The 20,431-nt window shown below is 40.1% G+C and overlaps 1 protein-coding gene across 8 annotated transcripts in view; it reads right to left on the bottom strand.

Annotated features, from left to right (window-relative positions):
• The window catches only part of UTRN (utrophin), a 449,337-nt gene that overhangs the window by 314,119 nt on the left and 114,787 nt on the right, over positions 1-20,431 (bottom strand). For 5 of the 8 annotated variants that reach the window (XM_070417833.1, XM_070417834.1, XM_070417836.1 and 2 more), the window contains 10 exons: positions 19,149-19,321; positions 16,656-16,771; positions 15,796-15,962; positions 9,208-9,411; positions 8,121-8,302; positions 7,198-7,348; positions 5,730-5,849; positions 4,042-4,143; positions 1,229-1,336; positions 760-939 (listed from right to left, as the gene is read on the bottom strand). In XM_070417833.1, the coding sequence (XP_070273934.1) occupies positions 760-939; positions 1,229-1,336; positions 4,042-4,143; positions 5,730-5,849; positions 7,198-7,348; positions 8,121-8,302; positions 9,208-9,411; positions 15,796-15,962; positions 16,656-16,771; positions 19,149-19,321 (1,503 nt within the window). The remainder of the gene's footprint in view (positions 1-759; positions 940-1,228; positions 1,337-4,041; positions 4,144-5,729; positions 5,850-7,197; positions 7,349-8,120; positions 8,303-9,207; positions 9,412-15,795; positions 15,963-16,655; positions 16,772-19,148; positions 19,322-20,431) is intronic. The other 3 variants (XM_070417835.1, XM_070417837.1, XM_070417832.1) reach the window with 1 other exon arrangement.

Genomic DNA, 20,431 nt, shown 5'->3' with positions numbered 1-20,431 from the left:
TTCTTTGATGATGTAAATGCAATGGTTATTAGTGTACAGACTTATGCAACCATGCCCACTTTCTAGTCCCAGAATAATTTTATTATTATTTCATAAAGAAACCCAGTACCCATTAACAGTCACTTCCCAACCTCTCTCCCCCTTTGGCTCCTGGCAACCACTAATCTACTTTCTGTCTCTATGAGTCTGTCTATTCTATACAGTTCATATAGATAGAATCATGGTGCCTATAAACTTGGTACTGGCTCCTTTTACTTGTATGTTTTCAAGGTTCATCCATGTCATCACATATATCAGTACTTCCTTTTTTTATTGCCAAAAAAATATTCCATTGTATGTCTATACCATATTTTGTTAATCAATCCACCTACTGTATATTTGAGTCATTTCACTTTTTGTCTATTATAAATAATGTTGCTATGAACAGTCATGTACAAACCAAAGTTTTGGGTTTTTTATCAATTCGCTAAAATATTTTCAAATGAATAAAATTTAAAGATCATTTAATGGATTCATGTCTGTTATCAGTTAGCAAGCGTTAAATCACTGGATATTAATCCTTTTTTTAAGATCCATTAAAATTTACTTTAGAAAACTAAAAGACATTGTCATGTCAATTTTTCAATTTTATAGTAAACCAGGTATAAGAAACCAACTTTTTAGTTTAGCTACTACTCTTTTATTTCGTAAAAACTAAAACTAACCTGAAATTTAACTTCTACTTAAATGGCACAACATATTATCTGGAGCAAACGATACCTGGTTGGAGGAATCTTCTAGTCTCTGAACCAGAGAATCCCATCTCTGAGTCAGTTCCTCGGAATCACTGTTGATCTTCTTAGATGCCTTAGGGTTATCAAGTAATTGGCCCACATCCTGGCCAATCTCACTCAGCTGGTCCAAGGCTTGACGCTTCATTTCCATGTCTTCCTTCAAAATCTAGTATTTCAGATATTTGTTAGATGACTCCCTTTTCACAGGACTTTATCTTCCTGTTTCCCAGTCAGAACATGTAAACATGTATATATTTTATAGGAGAATGTACCCTTGCAATTACTAGTATCTGATGCTAAAACGTAAGACTCCTGGTTCTAGACCATTCCACGGCAGCATTCCAGTGTTGGGTAATGTGTCCTACTCTGGATTTTCTAAATGGTTTTAACCACTGATGTAAAACACTAAAATATCACAGGCTTACAAGACAGATGCTGACAATGACATCACTTACAGCCAGGCGACGAACACTGATGCTTAGCTCCTTTTGGTCTCTGAAGTTGCTCGTCTGGACTTTATTTAATGCCTCTTCTTTTTCGGTTAGCCAAGCTTTCAGCAAGCACTATAAATAATAACAAAACTTAGAAATACATGTGGGGAATCACTTGGTAATTCGATTCAATCAAGTTACCAAATCTCTAACTTTATATTCTTAGAAGCTTTATCCTTATCTTGAATAAGAAGAACTTCAAAAACCTAAGCATGAGGCATGAGTGACACAGAAAAGTCATTAGCCTTCTTAGATTTGCAACAGATCAACCTGAAATTAGCCCCACTCCTGGATAAGTAAACCTATTCAAGTCTCCGAAAGAATCATATTGTAACACTCCAGAGACGGGGAATCTCGGAGATTGTCTTGTCTCAGTCCCTTGTTTTAAGGAGGAGAGAGAGGAGAGCCAAGTTATACATTCAAGGTCCCTTGGTTAGTTCACAGAAGAGCCAGATCAAGGACCCACACTGCAAAGCTAATGGTTTTTCCAGAGCATCATGCTGCAAAACCGCACCAACACTCCAGGTTCAACAGCAATTATGGTCTGAGGATAGTCCAAAGTATAAAGACAGTTAAACTTCACTGGCCAACAATACATGTTGTTTTAGGCAGAAGTAGAGAGATCAATTTGAAGCAGGGGTGGAAAACAACATAGCTACATTGGGATAATTCAAACCCTTTTCTATAGACTAGGTGGGGGGGGAAGTGGGAGGGGGAATCTTGGTTCTATGTTTGCAATAGAATCAATTCTTTCTCTAACTGTATTTTTTAACCAGTGAATTTTACAAGTATTCCTTTCCTCTATATTACACACAAACGAAAAGATGAAGATGAAGGACATAAAAGACAAAAGTGGGTCCTGCCCTCAGCAATAGTAAGGGTAGTAAGATATGCGCAGGAGTCACCATGGCACAAGATACAAAGTGCAGACACCACATAAGAGACCGATTCCAGTTTAAAGACAAGGAGAGCGGGGGATTTATAGATGGCTTCACGGTTCCTGATGGCTGGAGAGAACTTAAAAATGAGGAGATGAGTCTAAGAACATTCCATGGCCGATGCCAATCCTTAACCAAAAACACCAAAGGCTAGAAAACAAGTGAAATACAGACACTCTTTCAAAAAACAAAGACAACAAAAACAACACCCTAAACCAAGAGGCACCTACAAGGCTCCTTGCACTGGAATAGACAGTAAAAAAGAACCAGCACTATTCTTGCAGCATTGACAGCCTAGCCATGGGCTAGGGACTAGGAATTCAGGGTTTGAGCACTGGGCACATGAAAGGACAGAGGGAACATTAAGGCTAGAAAAGTAGGTTGGAGTCCTTTACAGAGTACCCCTGCCACACTTCATGCTACAGAAGTTTGGAATTCATTCTCACAGCCCATTTCTGACACTTGAGGCCTCTGCAGCTGAGTACACAATAATCCCATGAAAGATGTTCTAAATGAGATACGACTAATTTGGGCTCATTCCTGCAATAGCAGATTTCTCCACATTAAGTGCCCATGCTGGATTCAACTCTCCATTTTCAGAAGATCCCTCCTTCCATGTCACTAGCAGAAAGCCATTCAAAGGTGAGTTGTAAACCTAAAATATTGGCCAAAATAGCAGCTACTCCTTACCTGTAAATATTTTTATTTGCCAAATTAAAATTCCTTCCAAATTTTAAATTATTTTACTTAGCAGAAAAGCAACACAATGGTTTTCTCTGGCAAGCAATGTCTCCTACTGTCATTATTAAAGTAAATTTTTAACTATCCGATGTTATGCCTTAGAGTGAAAAAAAGGGTCTAAGTAAATGTAAGTATTTCATAAAGTGAACTGTAAATATTTCAGAAATCAGAATCTGGCCCATTATGGGATTCTTAACAGGAAGATTGTGACCAATGATTGGGGGTGGGGAGTAGTGATTAACAATTTATACTGGGACAAATTTTGTACTCCACTTTTGCAGATGTTCTATCTGCATCATATTTAGTAAACCACAAAGCATAACACACTTGTTTTTATTGCCTGAAAAGCATACAGTTCCTTTTTTGTAGATGGAAATGAGATGCATTTAAAAGAATTGAAATGGACACTGAGATGAGGGAATAGAGTATCTGCTTATTTTCTAAACCACAACCATTTGGTGTTTTCAGGGAAAGTTTTGTTTATTTGTATTCTGTTTTGATGGCTGTTTTTCTGGAAGGATGGAGGAGGCAAAGGGCCACCACTCTGACTGAAAACCTAAAGGGGCAGTTTTGCACCAAAGGTTCGTTTACTATGGTAACACTTAGGAAAAAATATACTATCATCCAAATGTTAAATCAATGGTGTTGCTAAATAATGTTTTCTAGTTAAATTCAGTAGTTATTCTGTTTTAAAATCATTAAAAATTCTTATGACTTAAAGGCCACAAAGTATTAAGTGGATTACTTATTTATGGAGCACAAACTAAATGCTAGGCACTGTGTTGGTACAAGTTCAAACACATTACCCAGCACAAATGCATGAAATTATAATGTCAAGCAAACCCTGAAAGTAGCATGTCTAAATACTAACATTCTTAAAAATAAACACAGATCACATTGTTGTTACAATGGAGCAATACAGTATAATCTCCATGAATACTCTTCATGTAAAATGGATACAAATCTGACTTTATAAATAACAAATAATTACTTGTAAAGGTTCCTTTAGAAGAAAAGTAAGACTTCATTCTAATGGCATAATTAATGATGAGTTACCTTCCACCATCTATTTTGACCATATGGATAACAGTTTCATACCTGTTCTTCCAATAATTCCTGCCACAAGATATTGATTTCGTGTAACCTATTCCAGCGTTCCTCAGTCCATCGGCACACTGCTGTCCAACGTTCACCAAGTTTCTAGTAAAGGGAGAAACCACCCTTTGTCAACTCAGCTTTAAGAGATAGTTACCATGATCTTCAAAGAAATTCTTGACATCAGTTGTTCTCTATTACAAAGTTTTAAATATATATAATAAAAGTTGCTTTAAAATAATATAGATGAATCCTATATATTTGTAGATGAGAAAAACTAATTTCCATAAACTATAACTAATTATTTTACACTATAGAGCTAAAAAGTATCACAACTAGAACTCTATCCTGTAACTGTCTACTCCAAATTCCTGCCCTTTCCATTTGATTGTGGTTTTTATTTGAGAATTTAGCATTCTTGCATACATCTTCAAAATAGAGCAAACACCTACTTTTTGTGCTGGAAATTGTTTTCAGGCTATAATTGTCTTTAAAACAAAATAGAATACATCAGTAATTTTTTAACCACTTTTACATGCCAAGAAAATTTTCATCTGTAATACAAAAGTTATGAAAAACTTTTATCCTTATAAAAACTATGTGTTGAATGAGAGAATTCCTATTAAATATACTTAATTTTTTTCTGTTTACATCTCATGATCCATAGAAAATTCCACAAAATTTGGCCACAGAATATATACAAGTACTAGCAATACTAAATAAATAATTTTGATTTTTTTAAAAAGTATTCTTCATAAGTTTTCCAATAAATTATTTTGTTACCATTATATAAATAATAACTAACAAATGTTCAATGTATTTCTACACTACTTAAATATGAGCAAGAGTTAATTCATATTATCCTATTTTGATATGTGATACCAGAGAACGCTTTGGACAGTGCAACGGGTCAAAGACGGAGCCAGAAGACAGGTCTCATCAGGAAAACCCACTGTCTAAACAGGCAAGACACGAACGCCTGCCTCTCAGGTTACTGTAATAACTAAGCACTTCTGCACAAAGTCTCACAACCACTGGCCAACTTTAAATGAAGATACATGTCCGGAAGTTCCCAAAAATCATAAACTGGCAACATCACAGCAGATGATTCCAGTATTATTCAAATGAAACACCGATCAATCTCTTTGTAAAGACTTTCCACTATAACCTTTGTGAGAAAAGGAGCAATTTGTTGGGGTTCCCAAAACTGCTACTGAAATTCACACATTGGTCCAACCAAAGAAACAGGGATATGAAATCCTACATGGTTGAAATTCTCAAACTTTAATATGCCTGGACCTTTTTTTAAAATGCAGATCCACTGAGCCCCACTCCCAGGAATTCAGGTCTGCATGGAGCCCAGAAATCTACATTTCAGCAAATTCCTCAAGTGATTCTGAGCAAGAAGCCTGTGGGCCACTAGTCGAGATCAGTTCCTGTGCTTCCCAACCTTGTTACTATTGCACACAAGACACCCCGCCCATGCACCCCAAGGGCTGATGTAAAGGAATGGTACCGAGGTACTCCTGTAACCCACATGCTGTGGAACCCCACCTGGGAAGGACAGCCTAAAGTAGGTTCTCCTACTCTTCTACATAAACAGTGTGATGAGACATACAGAATAAGGGTACATGTAACTGGGTCTCAGACCACAGGCCCCTTGGGGTCACCCTCCTCCTCGGGGTCCTTACCTGTAGCTGATCTTCCAGGACCGCTGTGGCACTCTCACCGCTGTTTTCATCAACAATCACCACCATGTGAGTTAAGGAATTTACCTTCACCTGTTCAGCCTCAAGATCATTTTGCAAGCTCTAGAGAAAAAAAAATTAAGATATACCATTATCTCTACTCTCTCACATTTACCTATTTAAAATCCACTCGGTTGTCAATAGTAATTAAGGATATTTAATGAGGCATCGTGTTTGAATTTCCAATCATTACCCTAAGTGTTCTCCTAATGAAACAAGCCCGTTATACATCTTTACATTTCATTATGAACCAAAGCAATTTGAAAATGCAATGTCATAACAGATGGCAAATGGGATGTCATTACTTTTAGTCCAAATTGTGGCAAAAAATAATGTAGCATAAACGAGTTGAATGTCTATACTAGGAATTAAGGTAAGAATGTGGAATTGGTAAATCAAAGAAGTCCCAAATTTAACTATACAAAGATCATTTTCTCTAGTGCAGCATGACATAAAGTGAGAGATAAGTAGGTAATATTTGATAGTTGGAAGCTATTCTGAATAGCTGCCCAGGAAAGCAGTTAAGGACACAGATGACTTCCATTCTCACCCCTTCCACAGGAAGAGCATGGCAAGTGCTAAGATGTATGTATACAGGTAATTTATTTAAACACTACCAACAGTGCTGTCAAATGCCTTTGAGTTGCATTTAAAGTATCCCTAAAGCTTTACTTATCAGTTGTCCAGATATGTCATTGAAAAATCAGATTAGTCAGATAACCTGCAAAGGAGCTATTTGCTCTACCTTGCCTTGATATGAAAAGTTTTCTCCTTAATTTGTGATCAAATTAAATTAGCTACCAAATTTTGATTCTTCACCTAGTGCCGGATACTTTTCCAGATCGGAATAGCTTTCCTCAAAGGGTAAGGCACAGATAAATCTGAGGGTTTGCTTCTTTGCACGGCCTTGATGCTCACACACTAGGGTTCTTACCCACTTACAGCTCCAAAACAACCCTTGAGAATCTTAGGAAAGCATAGAGCAGTGGTTCTCAGCCTTGGCTGCACATTAGAATCACCTGGGAATCTTTTTAAAATCCTGATTTCTGGGCCTCATCCTCCAGAAATTCTGTTTCTTTGTTATGGGGTGGGGCCACAACATTAGTAACAAAGAAACAAATTTCCGGAGGATGAGGCCCAGAAATCAGGATTTTAAAAAGATTCCCAGGTGATTCTAATGTGCAGCCAAGGTTGAGAACCACTGGCATAGAGCTTTCCTTAGGACACTATACATACCCACATAAAATTTTAGTAAAGTCACACCCCCATGGACCCCACCCTCTAAGCTGCTGATGAGCAGAGGACACTGAGAAGTGTCCCACCTCTGTGCTAAGGGCAGAAGCCGGTGAGAAGGCCACGTGCTGCTGTTTCATATTTGATAAGGTAGAAAAGAAATGTGAGCCAGATTTACTTTATGATCTTCCAGCAGCTTTTGCAAGGATTGTAAATCGTCATCCAGGGGACAGGTCTCCATCTTCTGAATGCGTTCTTCCGTGAGCGTCAACCAGGCAGAGAGCTGCTGCAGCTGCTGCTTCTGCAACTCCATCAGCACGTCATGCAGCCTGTGGGGAGGGACACAGCGTCAGTCCCACTTGCTTTTCCCCTTTGCAAAGGCACATGCACACAATACACACTCCTGGCAGCAAACAAACTGGGCGGGGGGCAAGGAAACTTACTCCTCTCTAACCATTTAAAGCAGCACTTCATTTTTATATATAGAAACAAGCAAAAAAAAAAAAAAACACTTTCATTTTCCTCCTAAATGGAATCAATTAAATGCAGTCCAAGAATGCAAATAACAGCACCCACCATTCCTATCAGAATCATTGTTTCTTCAATCAGGAATTCCTGCATATTAAATAGGTGGAAATTGCAATGGAATGTAGTTTGCTCCTTAATACACAATGCAGAGGGGGAAAAAGAAACATGGAAGGCGGGGCGGGGGGGGGGGGGGGGGGGGGGCGGCCGCCGCGGCAGCAGCACTGCTTTGAAAAATGTAATAAATTGTAAATAAATACTACATAATCCTGTCTTCACATTGGGTTAATGGTTAGCCAATTTTAATACTGCAAGTCAATATCTATCCATATAAAATGTCCTTTCCTTTTACCTAATTTCTGTACTCCAACTTTTACCTTTTAATTTGGTTAACACATCAAAGGAGAAACAAAGATCATACAAAACTCCAGCAGCACTACACAAAGAAAAGAGTCAAATTTTACAAGGCAAGCTCTCTGTAATTACCTTGCATTCACGGACATACAGACCTTTATTTCAACGAAACTGGGCAACACACATTGTGGAATAAAGTGTTCGTTCTTTGCTTCCACTCACCGGGACTGTCTGTCCATACTCTCCACCCTGAGGGCCTCCCATCTAGCATTCAGCAGCGTCATCTGCTCCTGAATTTCAAACTCCTCTTCATCGGACAGAGTCCCTTGTGTTATCAGCTGGTTCCCTGCCTGCAGGACGCTCCCCACACTGCTCTGGTGTGCCGTCAGCTCCATCATAAAAGCCTAGGAAGGTACATCATTATAATTTGTGAGCAGCTCATTGCAAAAAATATATAAATAAATTAATGTTTCAATATCAAGGCTGCAGAAAAAGGCAGCCATGTAGAGTGTAAATAAAGTAGACTTTGACCCAACTTTGAATATAGGAAAGAAGCACTGGCCTAACTAAAAAAGGGGAATCGATCAAAGAAAACAATATTACATCTGCTAATAGTAACTGTTTTTAAGTAAATGCTGATTATGATACTGAGAGATCATGACATGGAATTATGAGAAAACAGAATAAATAAAACACCATGCTCACCCAAGAGAAACTGCTTAAAGAATCTGACAACTTCTATTATTTTCAAACCAAAACAGCACATACGAACTGTCAATTAACATACTGGCACAAAACAACTACTTAATCAAAAAGAAATCTCCATATAAGCTAATCACTACAGTGCAATACACTACATCCTCAAAATAGTAGGAAATTTTCATTGTATGAAAGTATACATGAACACTGGATATGACATTTGCTTAATCATACAATAAATAAAAATAACCGCTTCCGGGGGAACATTCCAAGTCTAAAGACTTGGTGTATTTGTATTAATTAGCCACTTTGTGTTTTAACTATAACAATACACTTCAGAAACTAGCAGTGCTGTGCATTGATTCGTGTCAGTGGCTCCACAGATTTTACAAGTTACGATAAGATTAAAATCTGAAACCTAATTCCAATGCACAGTGAGTCACCCACGCCGACTTTAAAACAAAGCCCTATTTAAATATCACGAGTCCTAAAATGAGCCGTGACCTTCCTGTGGAGCAGAATTCAGTGAGCATACATAGCAGGGCAGAGCTCCGATAAGGCACAGGCACCGTGGCGGACAGGGCCCACTCATGGGCGACAGATTATTTACTTCGTGGGTGGCAAACTGCTCCTTGACTTCCTCCACATCCTCCGAGATGTCATCCTGCTCCTGGAACGTGTCCTCGGCAGAAAGCAACCAGGTCAGCACGTCCTCCAGGGCTGTCTGATAGCTGTCCAGGTCCATGTCCACCTCGGTGACGGTGCTGGGGGTGTCGGCCCGGGGGCTCCCGTGCTCCTCCTCCGGCGCTGAGCTCTAGGAAAACAAAGCCAAGAGGAAACCCCCAAGCATCGTGAAGATGAGAAGGTGTTCAACGGAGACACAGTGTATGGAGAGCCCTCAGGGAGGAAGAGCCCACTGTGTCTCAGACATTCAGCCAGCTCTCAGGCGCTGGGTGAGCCATGCCCGGCGCTACTCGGAAAGCATGTATGAAGTGGAGAGGATGGCAAAGAGCACAGAAGCAGCCTGCCCTCCTGGATTCTGTGCTCACAGGGATCCCAGCATAGGTGGGAAGAGACGAATAACCCATGTGAATCACTTCTGAACAAAAATATAATGGCTATTAGCGAAGCTAGAAATTCCATGGTCCCGATAAGTCTAGAGATGCTATTTGAGTTCAGCCAGGGCTAAAATAGGAAAGGTTCATGCAGGATTGTGTTGGGCCTTAAAGGGTAAATCTCAGTTAAAGAAAAGGAGGTAAAGATTAGAACTCTGCTCTGACCCTAGTGAAACTGCTTTTACTGAAATACATATTAGCATTTTATTTTTGACCCTGAAAGGCAGCCACACATACAAGCTGCTGATGGTAATTTTTGGAGGCTGCTACCCTCTAGTTTACTTGCTAGTTTGTTTGTTTGTTTTTAAGCCCATGGGAATAAATTTATCTCAAGCAATGGAATATTTTTATTTACTTTAGAATCTTATAACCAAATGAACTCTCTCTTTTGTTCATTTGTTCCCTTCTAGAGCAAAATTTCTTTAAAATTTGCTGATAGCCTATCTTCACTTAATCACGTCCCATCCACAATTTTTATATATTTCAAACATACACAAATGTAGAGGGGAAACATAAGAAATTCTCATGGATTTGACAGCTATGATTTGTTAACAGTCCCTTTCAGATTTGGTATTGGTCCCCCACCACTCAATTGAAAAGGCTTTGCCAATGTCACCAAACACCTTCCCACTGACAAATCCACTCTTCTAGCATCATCTTTAGGGTGACCATGTTATTAACCAACAAACTAGAACATTTTTATAAAAACGGTGCTACGACAACACACATAAACCAGAACTGTCCCAAGCAAACCTAGAAATCTGGTCACCCTCTCTCTTACTTAAACTCTCAGCCCCACTCCATGGCTGACTTCCCTCTCCCCTAAAGCCCTCCTTTCTCTGCCTCAGTAACACCACATTGGTCTTCCTCCTGATTCCGCAGCCAATCTGTAAGTCGTGAATCTCCTTAAAATTAAGTCTGGGCCCTTTTTTCTTCACTCGGTGTACTTGCTCTGAGTGGTTTCATTCATTCCCATTGGGTTTAAAGAACCACCTATATCCCACAGACATTTGCCTTTTTATTTCTGAACCCAAACTCCAGACTCCTCTGTCCAGCTACCCTAACATCTTCACATCAATGTGAAAGGCATATCAGACCATGTCTATACTTCCCCTTTGTTTTTTCCCCAAACTTACTCTTCCTCATGCTTTTCCATTTTCCTAAGTGGCTCCTTCATGCACTAAACTCCTCCAGCCAAGAACCAGGGAGCCAGCCTTGGATTCTCTTTTTCTTTCACCTCTCATGTTTAATATGTGAGCAATTCCTACCTTCAAAATGCGTCTCCAAGCCATCCAGACCTTTCCATCTCCACAACCAGCATCGTCTGCCTTCAGGACTACAACAGCCTGCTCACCTGCTAACCAGTATCTTACTTCCCATTGCAGCCCACACTGCCACCCCTACAACCCCTTCTCACTCAGCCTCCAGAATGATCTCTGACAATATAATCACATCGCAAGACATCCCCACTTAAAATCTTTCACTGCTTCTGCTTTCCCAGTGCTACAAGATGCAATTTAAAATTCTTAACATAGTTTACAAAAATACTGTGACAGCAAAAAACGGAATGAGTGAGTGTGTAGGGTTGGATTTCAATAAGTTAATGGGGGAAGACTTCCCTGAAAAAGTTCCATTGACACTGAGGAAAGATTGGAAGCTTGCCATGCAAACAGTGGGTGGAGGAGCATTTCACAGAGAGAAACCCACGCGTAGAAGAGTCTTGGGGAGGAGAGGAAGCAGAACACATGACTGCAGTGCGGCGGCCAGAGATGAATTGTGGAGGGAGGCTGGGTGTTGTGAAGGACAAGAGAAGATGAGTCTTCGATTAGTAGCATGAGGGCTGGAACAGAAAGGAAACATGCACCAGGCACATTCTGGAGAAAGAATCGCACAGAACCCAGTCAACTGTATGCAGGAGTTAAAAAAAAAATGAATCCGTGAGCACACAGATGAAACACTGGATACCAAAGACAGAGAAGGGAAAATGAGTTAAGTTCCAGACTTCGTGTTCTGAAACTGTAGACCCAAAATAGCCCTGGGGAACTTTGAGTAGCAAACCTCTCTGCTCTAATGAGGCTATCTGAGACTAGGAAACTTAGCGAGTGACCAGCCAAAGGTCGCTGAGATAAGCCCTAGGATCTAGGGAGGTGGGAGATAGATGGAAGGCACTGTCTGGATGCAAATGTCCAGAAGGTATTAGTTAAAACACAAGAGGAGACTTTCAACCGAGACATTAAAGAGAAATGCAAGAACTACTTGCTGACCACCTAATGCTCTGCAGCACCTTTGTAGAAAGACACAGCGAGAGAGGAAGGCTGGCTATTAGTGTTCATTGCAAAGTATCAGATGGCAAGCTCTGTCAAACAGTAAATGATTAAAAGTGGACCACGTTTTATTTCGTTAATTAGCTTAATTCAATCTCTAAGGCACTAATGAAAGCATGCAAATGAAGAGGTTCGGGTTAATGCACCTGCTCTTAATCAAACAGAAAATAGGTTCTACAATTCTTATCATGCCACCCTGAGCCCTACATAGACGAGATCATTTTATCTACACCTCATGAAAGGCAAATGAAATCTTTCTTTTTAAGAGAGAACGGCCTTGCCGAAACCGGTTTGGCTCGGTGGATAGAGCGTCGGCCTGCGGACTGAAAGGTCCCAGGTTCGATTCCGGTCAAGGGCATGTACCTGGGTTGCAGGCACATCCCCAGTGGGAGATGTGCAGGAGGCAGCTGATCGATGTGTCTCTCTCATTGATGTTTCTAACTCTCTATCTCTCTCCCTTCCTCTCTGTAAAAAATCAATAAAATATATTAAAAAAAAAAAAAAGAGAGAGAGAGAACGGCCTTAACTATGAGAAGTAAAATACCCCAGCTTTCTAACAAAAGAAGACCAATTCAATAAACAAATAACTCAAACCAAAAAGCAGGCTCAGCAGATTATCTGAGCCACTTAAAAGGGCACATCATTAATGCAGAATAATAACTTCACCACTAGAGACAAATGCTTCTCAGCTATAAAAATTACAGCTTTTCCTCAACATCACTTGACTTTCAAAACTATAAAAAAGAGCCCCAGGTTCACAATTTGGCCCCATCTCTTGCCTCTTTTCCTCAGTAAGTCTTTTTCTTTTTCTATACATCGTACTATTTTTGAATGAAGAAGTTAAAAGGATTGGTACCTACTACTCCGAAAAAATCTGAAATAATAAGTTCTTTGAACCTTGGAAAAGGAAAAAGAAGATGACATGCCAATTCAAGACCATTATCATTATACTAGAGGCCCGGTGCACAAAAATTTGTGCACTCGGGGGGGGGGGGGGGTAGAGGGGGTCCCTCAGCCTGGCCTGTGCCCTCTCGCAGTCTGGGACCCCTCGGGAGATAACGACCTGCTGGCTTAGGCCTGCTCCTGAGTGGCAGAGGGCAAGCCCAATCCCTAGGTGCAGCCCCTGGTCGGGCTCAGAGCAGGGCTGATTGGGGAGTTGGGGTGCCGCCCCCTGTCATGCACAGAGCAGGGCGGATTGGGAGGTTGCGATGCCACCCTCAGTCACGCTCAGGGTAGGGCCGATTGGGGGGTTGGGGCACCGCCCCCTGTCACACTCAAGGCAGGTTCAATGGGGAGGTTGCGGCACCACCCCCTGTGATGCACAGAGCAGGGCCAATCAGGGGGTTAGGGCGCTGCCCCCTGTCACTCACAGAGCAGGGTCCATCAGGGGGTTGGGGCACTGCCCCCTGTCACTCACAGAGCAGGGCCAATCAGGGGGTTGGGGCACTGCCCCCCTCCCATCACGCACAGAGCAGGGCCCATCAGGGGGTTGGGGAGCTCCCCCCTGTCACGCACAGAGTAGGGCCGATAGGGGAGTTAGGGCACCGCCCCCTGTCACCCACAGAGCAGGGCCAATCAGGGGGTTGGGGGGCCACCACTGTCACACTCAGGGCAGGGCCGATGGGGAGGTTATGGCTCTACCCCGTCACACACAGAGCAGGGCCCGTGGAGGGGGGGGGGGGGGGTTGGGGCACCACCCCCTGTCACACACAGAGCAGGGCCTGGGGGGAAGGGGGGGATTGGGGCGCTGCACCCTATCACAGAGCAGGGCCGATCAGGGGGTTGGGACGCCGCACCCTGTCACACACAGAGCCGCAGGGCGATCAGGGGGTTTGGGCGCTGCCCCCTGTCATGCTGATCTGGTGCCAGGAGGCCTCTCGGCTCCGCTGATCCCTGTGCTGGGAGGCATATTACCCTTTTACTATATAGGATAGAGGCCTGGGGGCCGGCTGGTTTGCCCTGAAGGGTGTTCTGGATCAGGGTGGGGGTCCCCACTGGGGTGCCTGGCCAGCCTGGATGAGGGGATGATGGCTGTTTGCAGCTGGTCACACACCCTTCAGGGTGGGGGTCCCCACTGGGGTGCCTGGCCAATCTGGGTGAGGGGCTGAGGGCTGATTGACTGAAGCTCCCAACCGCTCCTTTTTTTTTTTTTTTTTTTTCTTCTGGGCCAGCTTTAGCTCTGGCTCTAGCTCTGAGGCTTCCGCTGCTGGTTTGTTTGCCGTTCTATAATCGAAACAATGTATAACTTCAGCTCTGAGATCCCAGCCGGCTATATTTGTTAGAATGTTTCAAACTGCCAGCTCAGAGTCTGGCAAGTCAGGCGGGAACGTTGCAGTCTGCAGTCACTGGAGCAAGCAAGCCTCACGTTCGCTTCCAGCTGCCTGGCTGCCGGCCGCCATCTTGGCTGACAGTTAATTTGCATAAGGATACGCTGATTAGCCAATGGGAAGGGTAGCGGTCGTACGCCAATTACCATCTTTCTCTTTTATTAGTGTAGATGAGAATTAACGAACATTTTTACAAAGGAATTTGTTGAGAGTGAACACCAAAACAAATTAAGAAGGAAAAATTATAATGTAGCTGCTGCTTATGGAGAGCTTATTAATATTATTTTAGACACTTTGAGTTGCTTATTATTATGAAGTGGGTGGTTTTATCCAGATTTTACAGATAAAACTGGTTGAGAGGGGGAAGTAACCAATCCACAACAAGTAGGGACAGGAATATAATTTCAGCTTCAAAGTCCACGCTTCTGCCTCTCTAAAATGTATTTCCTATCATTTTGAAATTCAGGTGTATCTCTTGATTGCTGAAATGTTGGACTGAACAACTTTTTAAGGTCTTACCCAACTGTTAAGATTCTCTCATTTTACGAATTAAGAGGACCGGTTAGATTGAAACAGAGTAAGATAAAATATGTATTAATTCAAGGCAGGATAATTCAGGAAGAAAAATTCATGACTTTGCTTTAAAAACTAATCTTTATCCTAATGAATAAAAGCATTATAAATCTTTAAGTGAAAAACCCACCGAGTAACATATTGACAATTATTCCTTCTAAATGAAAGAGAAAATAAACTTTGTATTTTGATAGCCCTTGTGAAAATATAATGGTAGAAATCCTTTTGCTAAAGACAAATGAAAAGTAATAAATAAAAAGAAAGAAAACTAGTACTTAGAACAAAGCTAGGCTGACATGAGAAAAAAAACATCTTTAACACAAAATGACACTGATGGAAGATGGTGACCAAATGATGGAAAAAACACTGCTTCTTAAGCATATCATGCAGCAGCATGATCACAGCCCTGGGCCCCCTTATTGTGTGAAACAGTATATTTCCTTCTTAAGAAATCAATTGAGTTATGGTTTTCCGTTATACACATGTGACACGTGACAGCATGCTAACTGATAAATTGAACTTCTAACGTGCATGCAAGTGGACAAGCCAAGATGGTCTCAGTCAAGAAAAAAAATCCCCTACCCTGGCCAGTGTGGCTCAGCTGGTGGAGAGTTGGCCCTACACACCAAGAGGTCGCCAGTTTGATTCTCGGTTAGGGCACATGCCCGGGTTTTGGGCTTAGTCCCCAGTAGGAGGCAGCTGATCAATGTTTCTCTCTCTCTCTCTTTCCCTTCCTCTCTCTCTCAAATTAATAAAAATATTTTTTTAAAAAGGAAAGAAAATAATCGCCTAAAAGTGTTTTTATCTGGTACCTAAGAGATAACAAATACGGCCACTCAAACATTTCAATAAAATTTACCTTTACCTGTATGTTCATATCCCCTTCTTCACATTCTCTCTTGTATTTCCTTGGGAGAGTCTCTACTTCACGGATGGCATCTATGGTGACTTGCTGAGGTAGCACCTCAAACAAAGATGTTAAATACATAATTATGGATTTCTTGTCAGGAAGCTGAACAGCAACATCTAAAAGGGGAAGGAAATAAAGACCAGCCTAAATTAGATGTCCAAAATATGTGAACAGCTCAGTAGGAGATATAAAGTAACTATCCTCAGCACCCATAAACAATACTATTATATAATTTTTGCAGTACCATAGCTCAGTAAGTTTCTGTTTCATATAATGATAGATGAGACAAAGGCAAAGACACTTTCTTAATTTTGTTCAGTATCCCATTTCTTAAAATTCTTCCCTAAAAGCTTCTCCCAAATGCTCAAGATAGGCTAACATTTAAGATAATGCCAGATTTTATTAACATTATAAAAAGTCTAGAATTAAATTCCACAACATTTGTAACTAAAGTTTTCACATCACATACAAGAAGCATATACAAAAATGCATTTCAGTAAAATAAACCAAATACTGAATTGGTTATCTAATAATTATATTTTCTTAAGACTTTTACTCTTCCGGGGTATCAAATAACTATTCTCCAATGATGTAATTAAATTTCCTCCTAAAGGGTCCTACAAATTGTTAAGTCCTAAGTCCAAATAACTGCGATAAAATGACTTGCACCATGTTTCAAAAGGAAAAACACTGCTCAGTTCTCATAATTCCTCCTGAAAAAAAGACACCACGCCAACAAAAAACACTGCTCTTCAAGTATCCAAAATTGTGCAGCAAAATCAAGATTAAAAATAAGCACAGAACAATACCTTCAGGATCTAACAGCTTTTCAATTCCCAAGTACGTTTGAGCCTGGCTGAAGGCATGTTCAAGTCTCTCAGTGGGGGACATCTTGACAACTCTATCCCAGCTGAAGAGATCAGGTCTGAAAACACCATGCAAATAAAATGCAATGAAAACAACACATGTGGAAACGAAGTGGTCATTGTTATAATCTAATACATTGCAGTTTTAGATTTTTTTGTTTGTGAGTTTAAATTAAAAAGTTTAACTTTATATCCCCAAACCTTGTCAAATATATAGTATTTTAAAGTAACTTACAAAAATGAAAACAATGGATAATATATTCTAAGTTTCTTTTATTGGCTAAACATACCTATGAAATTTCCTGGAGTAATCACTAGAAGATTAAAAATAGTATGTAATTCTTCCCAAATAGTAAAAGAAAAATAAGAGGAGGATGAACCTATTAATATAAGATTTTAAAAAAATAATAAAAGAAAAAAGGTACAAAAAAGAGAAATAAAAAGCTCAAAATAAATTGGTAAAAAAATGAAATATTAACCTATATACATCAATTACCACCATTAATACTAATGAATTAATTCTCTTATTGAAAGACCAATTATTAGCAGAGTGGAAAGTCCAGCTTTAATCTGTTCACAGGATATTCCTAAACCAAAGGTCCTGAGAGAATTACCCTCGTCACCCCCTCCATATTACATTGCCTAGTATTTCATTTCTATCTGGATTTTCTTTTAATCCTAGAAATTGGACATTTTGTGCTTTGACTTATCCAAAAGTTGATGATTTTTTTGCACTCTATCTGTTCTTGCATCCTAGACCCAGCTATCTCCTGGGATCACCTTGCCCACTCCACCCGTTTCCTTTCTGACTTCATCTCCTATTACTCTCCCTACTCACGCCCTGCACCCACTGGCCTCCCCTCTTGCCTGCTACGTTTTTCTTCAGCATGTTTACCACTTCTTTATGCTACACAACTTACATTTCCTTTTCTTTCTTTATTGTCAGCCTCCCTCTATTTGAACATAAACCTCAAGGAGATGGGGGTGTTTGCCTTTTTTCTCTGTTATACAACCTTAGCCTAACACAGGGAAAGTACTACAAACACACTTATTGAACCAATTAAGTAATCAATGGGAAAAAGTTTAGGCTAAAACTCAAGTTTTCTGACTACATGTCTTATCCAACTAGGAACAGAGGGTAACCTCTCTAAACTAATACAGTGATAACAGATTGGGTGTGGGGGTTCTCTAACCAGATAAAAAATATATGTATCAAAAAAGCTACAGCAAATATCATTGTTATTGTAAAACATTAAAAACATTCCCTTCATTTTCTAGAACAAAATATTCTGCTCACTATTACCTATTCAAATCAATATTGTATTGAAGGACAAGACACAAATGAACAGGGAAAAAGGAGTAGGGAAGGGAGGAGAGGGGAGGGGAGGGGAGGGGAGGGGAGGGGAGGGGAGGGGAGGGGAGGAGGGACTATTATAATCTATGGATGGTCTACCAAAAATGTTTTTAAATCTACAGGAACAAATTTAAATTTTGTAAAATTTTCACAAGTTTCTAGATCTAAGATGTAGAGATGTCAATTATATTTTTATATATAAACAGAGCATATACAGAAAACAAAACTTGAAACAATAAATTATTTAGAATAGCAATAAAACATGTAAGAAATTTCACCTTTCACATTTAAATCCTTGATGCATCTGAAATTTATTTGTGGGTATGGTGAGGTAAAGATCCAATTCAATTATTTACATATGGGTAACCAGTTGTCCCATAGCATCTATTTTAATAGCAATCAGTTCAGTTGTATATTAGGATGGAGCTATTTCTGAGCCCTTTATTCTCTGTTAGGTTGAAGTATAGAAACTACCATTGTTATAAACAGTCAAATACTGGCAATTTCATATGGTTCAGCCTACAATTAAATTAGTGTATTTATTTATAGCGCTATAGTTTTAATTAATGTAGCTTCATAATTAGTTTTGGTTTCTGTTTGAGAAGTACTTCAGCCTGGTTCTACTGTTTCACAATTGTACTGGCTCCTCATGGGCCTTTGGTCTTTCATATAATTAGAATCTGTTTACAAATTTCATTAAAAAATCATTTTCTATAATTAATTGGGATTGCACTGAATTATAGAACTTTCCCTTTGGTACAAGAATGAATACTAGCACAATTCTTTGCATATATTTCTGGTTAGTGCTGAATGAGTGAGTCTGAACTATGTGAATCATTTTACCTGTTTTAACTTATGAATACGTAGAAGCAACCGTGGCTGCACTGTGCCATTTAAGTCCTACAGAATAAACACTTGGTGGGTAGTTTTTTCCATAATATTTCTTTTCTTTTTATTTTGGTAGAAGGTGTGCAGAGAGGAAAGCAGGGGTAGTGGGGAGGGGCTGTAGGGAGGAGCAGTGAGGGAGGGAGAAAGGAGATACACATTTGGAAAGTCCGCGTCTAAGTAGAGTCATGTCTCACTTATGTCGGTGGAGCAGGGCATTAAAGGCGAGTCCGTCTGTCCAGCTGGTGGTGAAGTTGAGGACGTTGACCTGGCTGTATGTCCTGGTGGACTGGCGCACCCAGCTCAGCAGGATCTTCTCGCTGTTTGTCTGCTGCAAGGCTGACATGATGTCCTTCATCACATCTTTCACCTGGGAGAGAAACCATGTCTGCCTATGACTTAAAGCAGCTACTGGGATCAAGTCCTTGAATGAGGACTATTTCATTAATTAACCATATGGATCAGGTCACTGGTTATTCAATTTATTTCAAATTTTTCTTTAAACAGTGATTCTTTTGAAGTACTAGGATTTAGAGGTGATTTTTTACTTCATCATTATACATTACCATACTTTCTACATCTTAACAAATACTTATATTAGATTTGGTTACAATAAACATTACTTTCATAGTCACTAAAAGAGTAATATTTTAATACTATACATTTACAAAGAACTTTTGATAGGAAGAAACTCAGTTTTGATTTTCTACAAAAGATGAGGATGCAAGGTAGACCTTTTGACTGAATGCAAAATCAAAGAATGAAGTAACTTTCCCGATTATATCAAGAACTAATATTGCACATTATTATTCTAAAGAAATACATGTGTTTTAAGGAAGTGCTCAAAGAATGATGTGGACATGTCAAAAGGACACAAGAGCTGATTGGGGGGACGGGGGGAGGTGTCAATCACATGGGCCAAATTTAGGATACTTTAAGCATCAAAATAAATAATAATAGCAAAAAGTTACAGGCTATTAAATATGTAAAAATCCCTGAGTGTACACTGCGTGTACAATGAATGAATAAAAAGGTAGATGGACAGAGAGATAAACAAGAGTCCAGGGAAAGCTCTTCCTTACAATGTAGAAGGAACAATGACATTAGAAATTTACTATTTGCCAAGCATCATAATATTAACTGATCAGCTAACAATTATGAATGGATCTTAACCATTTGCAACATCATGGATAGAACTGAAGAGCAGTTCTGCTAAGTGAAATAAGCCAGTCAGAGAAAGATAAATATCACATGATCTCACTCATTTATGGAATATAATGAACAACATAGACTGATGAAAAAAACAGAGACACAGAAGCATTGATCAGACTGTCAAACATCGGAGGGAAGGTAGGGGAGGGCGGGAGTAAGGGGGAGAGAGCAACTAAAGAACTTGTATGTATGCATATAAGCCTAGTCAATGGACACAGACAACAGGGGGTGAGGACATGAGTGGGGATAGGGGGGCAAGAGGGTGATA

The sequence above is a fragment of the Myotis yumanensis genome, unplaced genomic scaffold (genome assembly GCF_028538775.1).
Source record: "Myotis yumanensis isolate MYYU_CA2020_CCGP unplaced genomic scaffold, mMyoYum1.0.hap1 SCAF_6, whole genome shotgun sequence".
Classification (NCBI taxonomy): Eukaryota; Metazoa; Chordata; class Mammalia; order Chiroptera; family Vespertilionidae; genus Myotis; species Myotis yumanensis.
The sequence above is the reverse complement of the archived record's forward strand: the minus strand, read 5'-3'. Positions and strand labels throughout refer to the sequence as shown.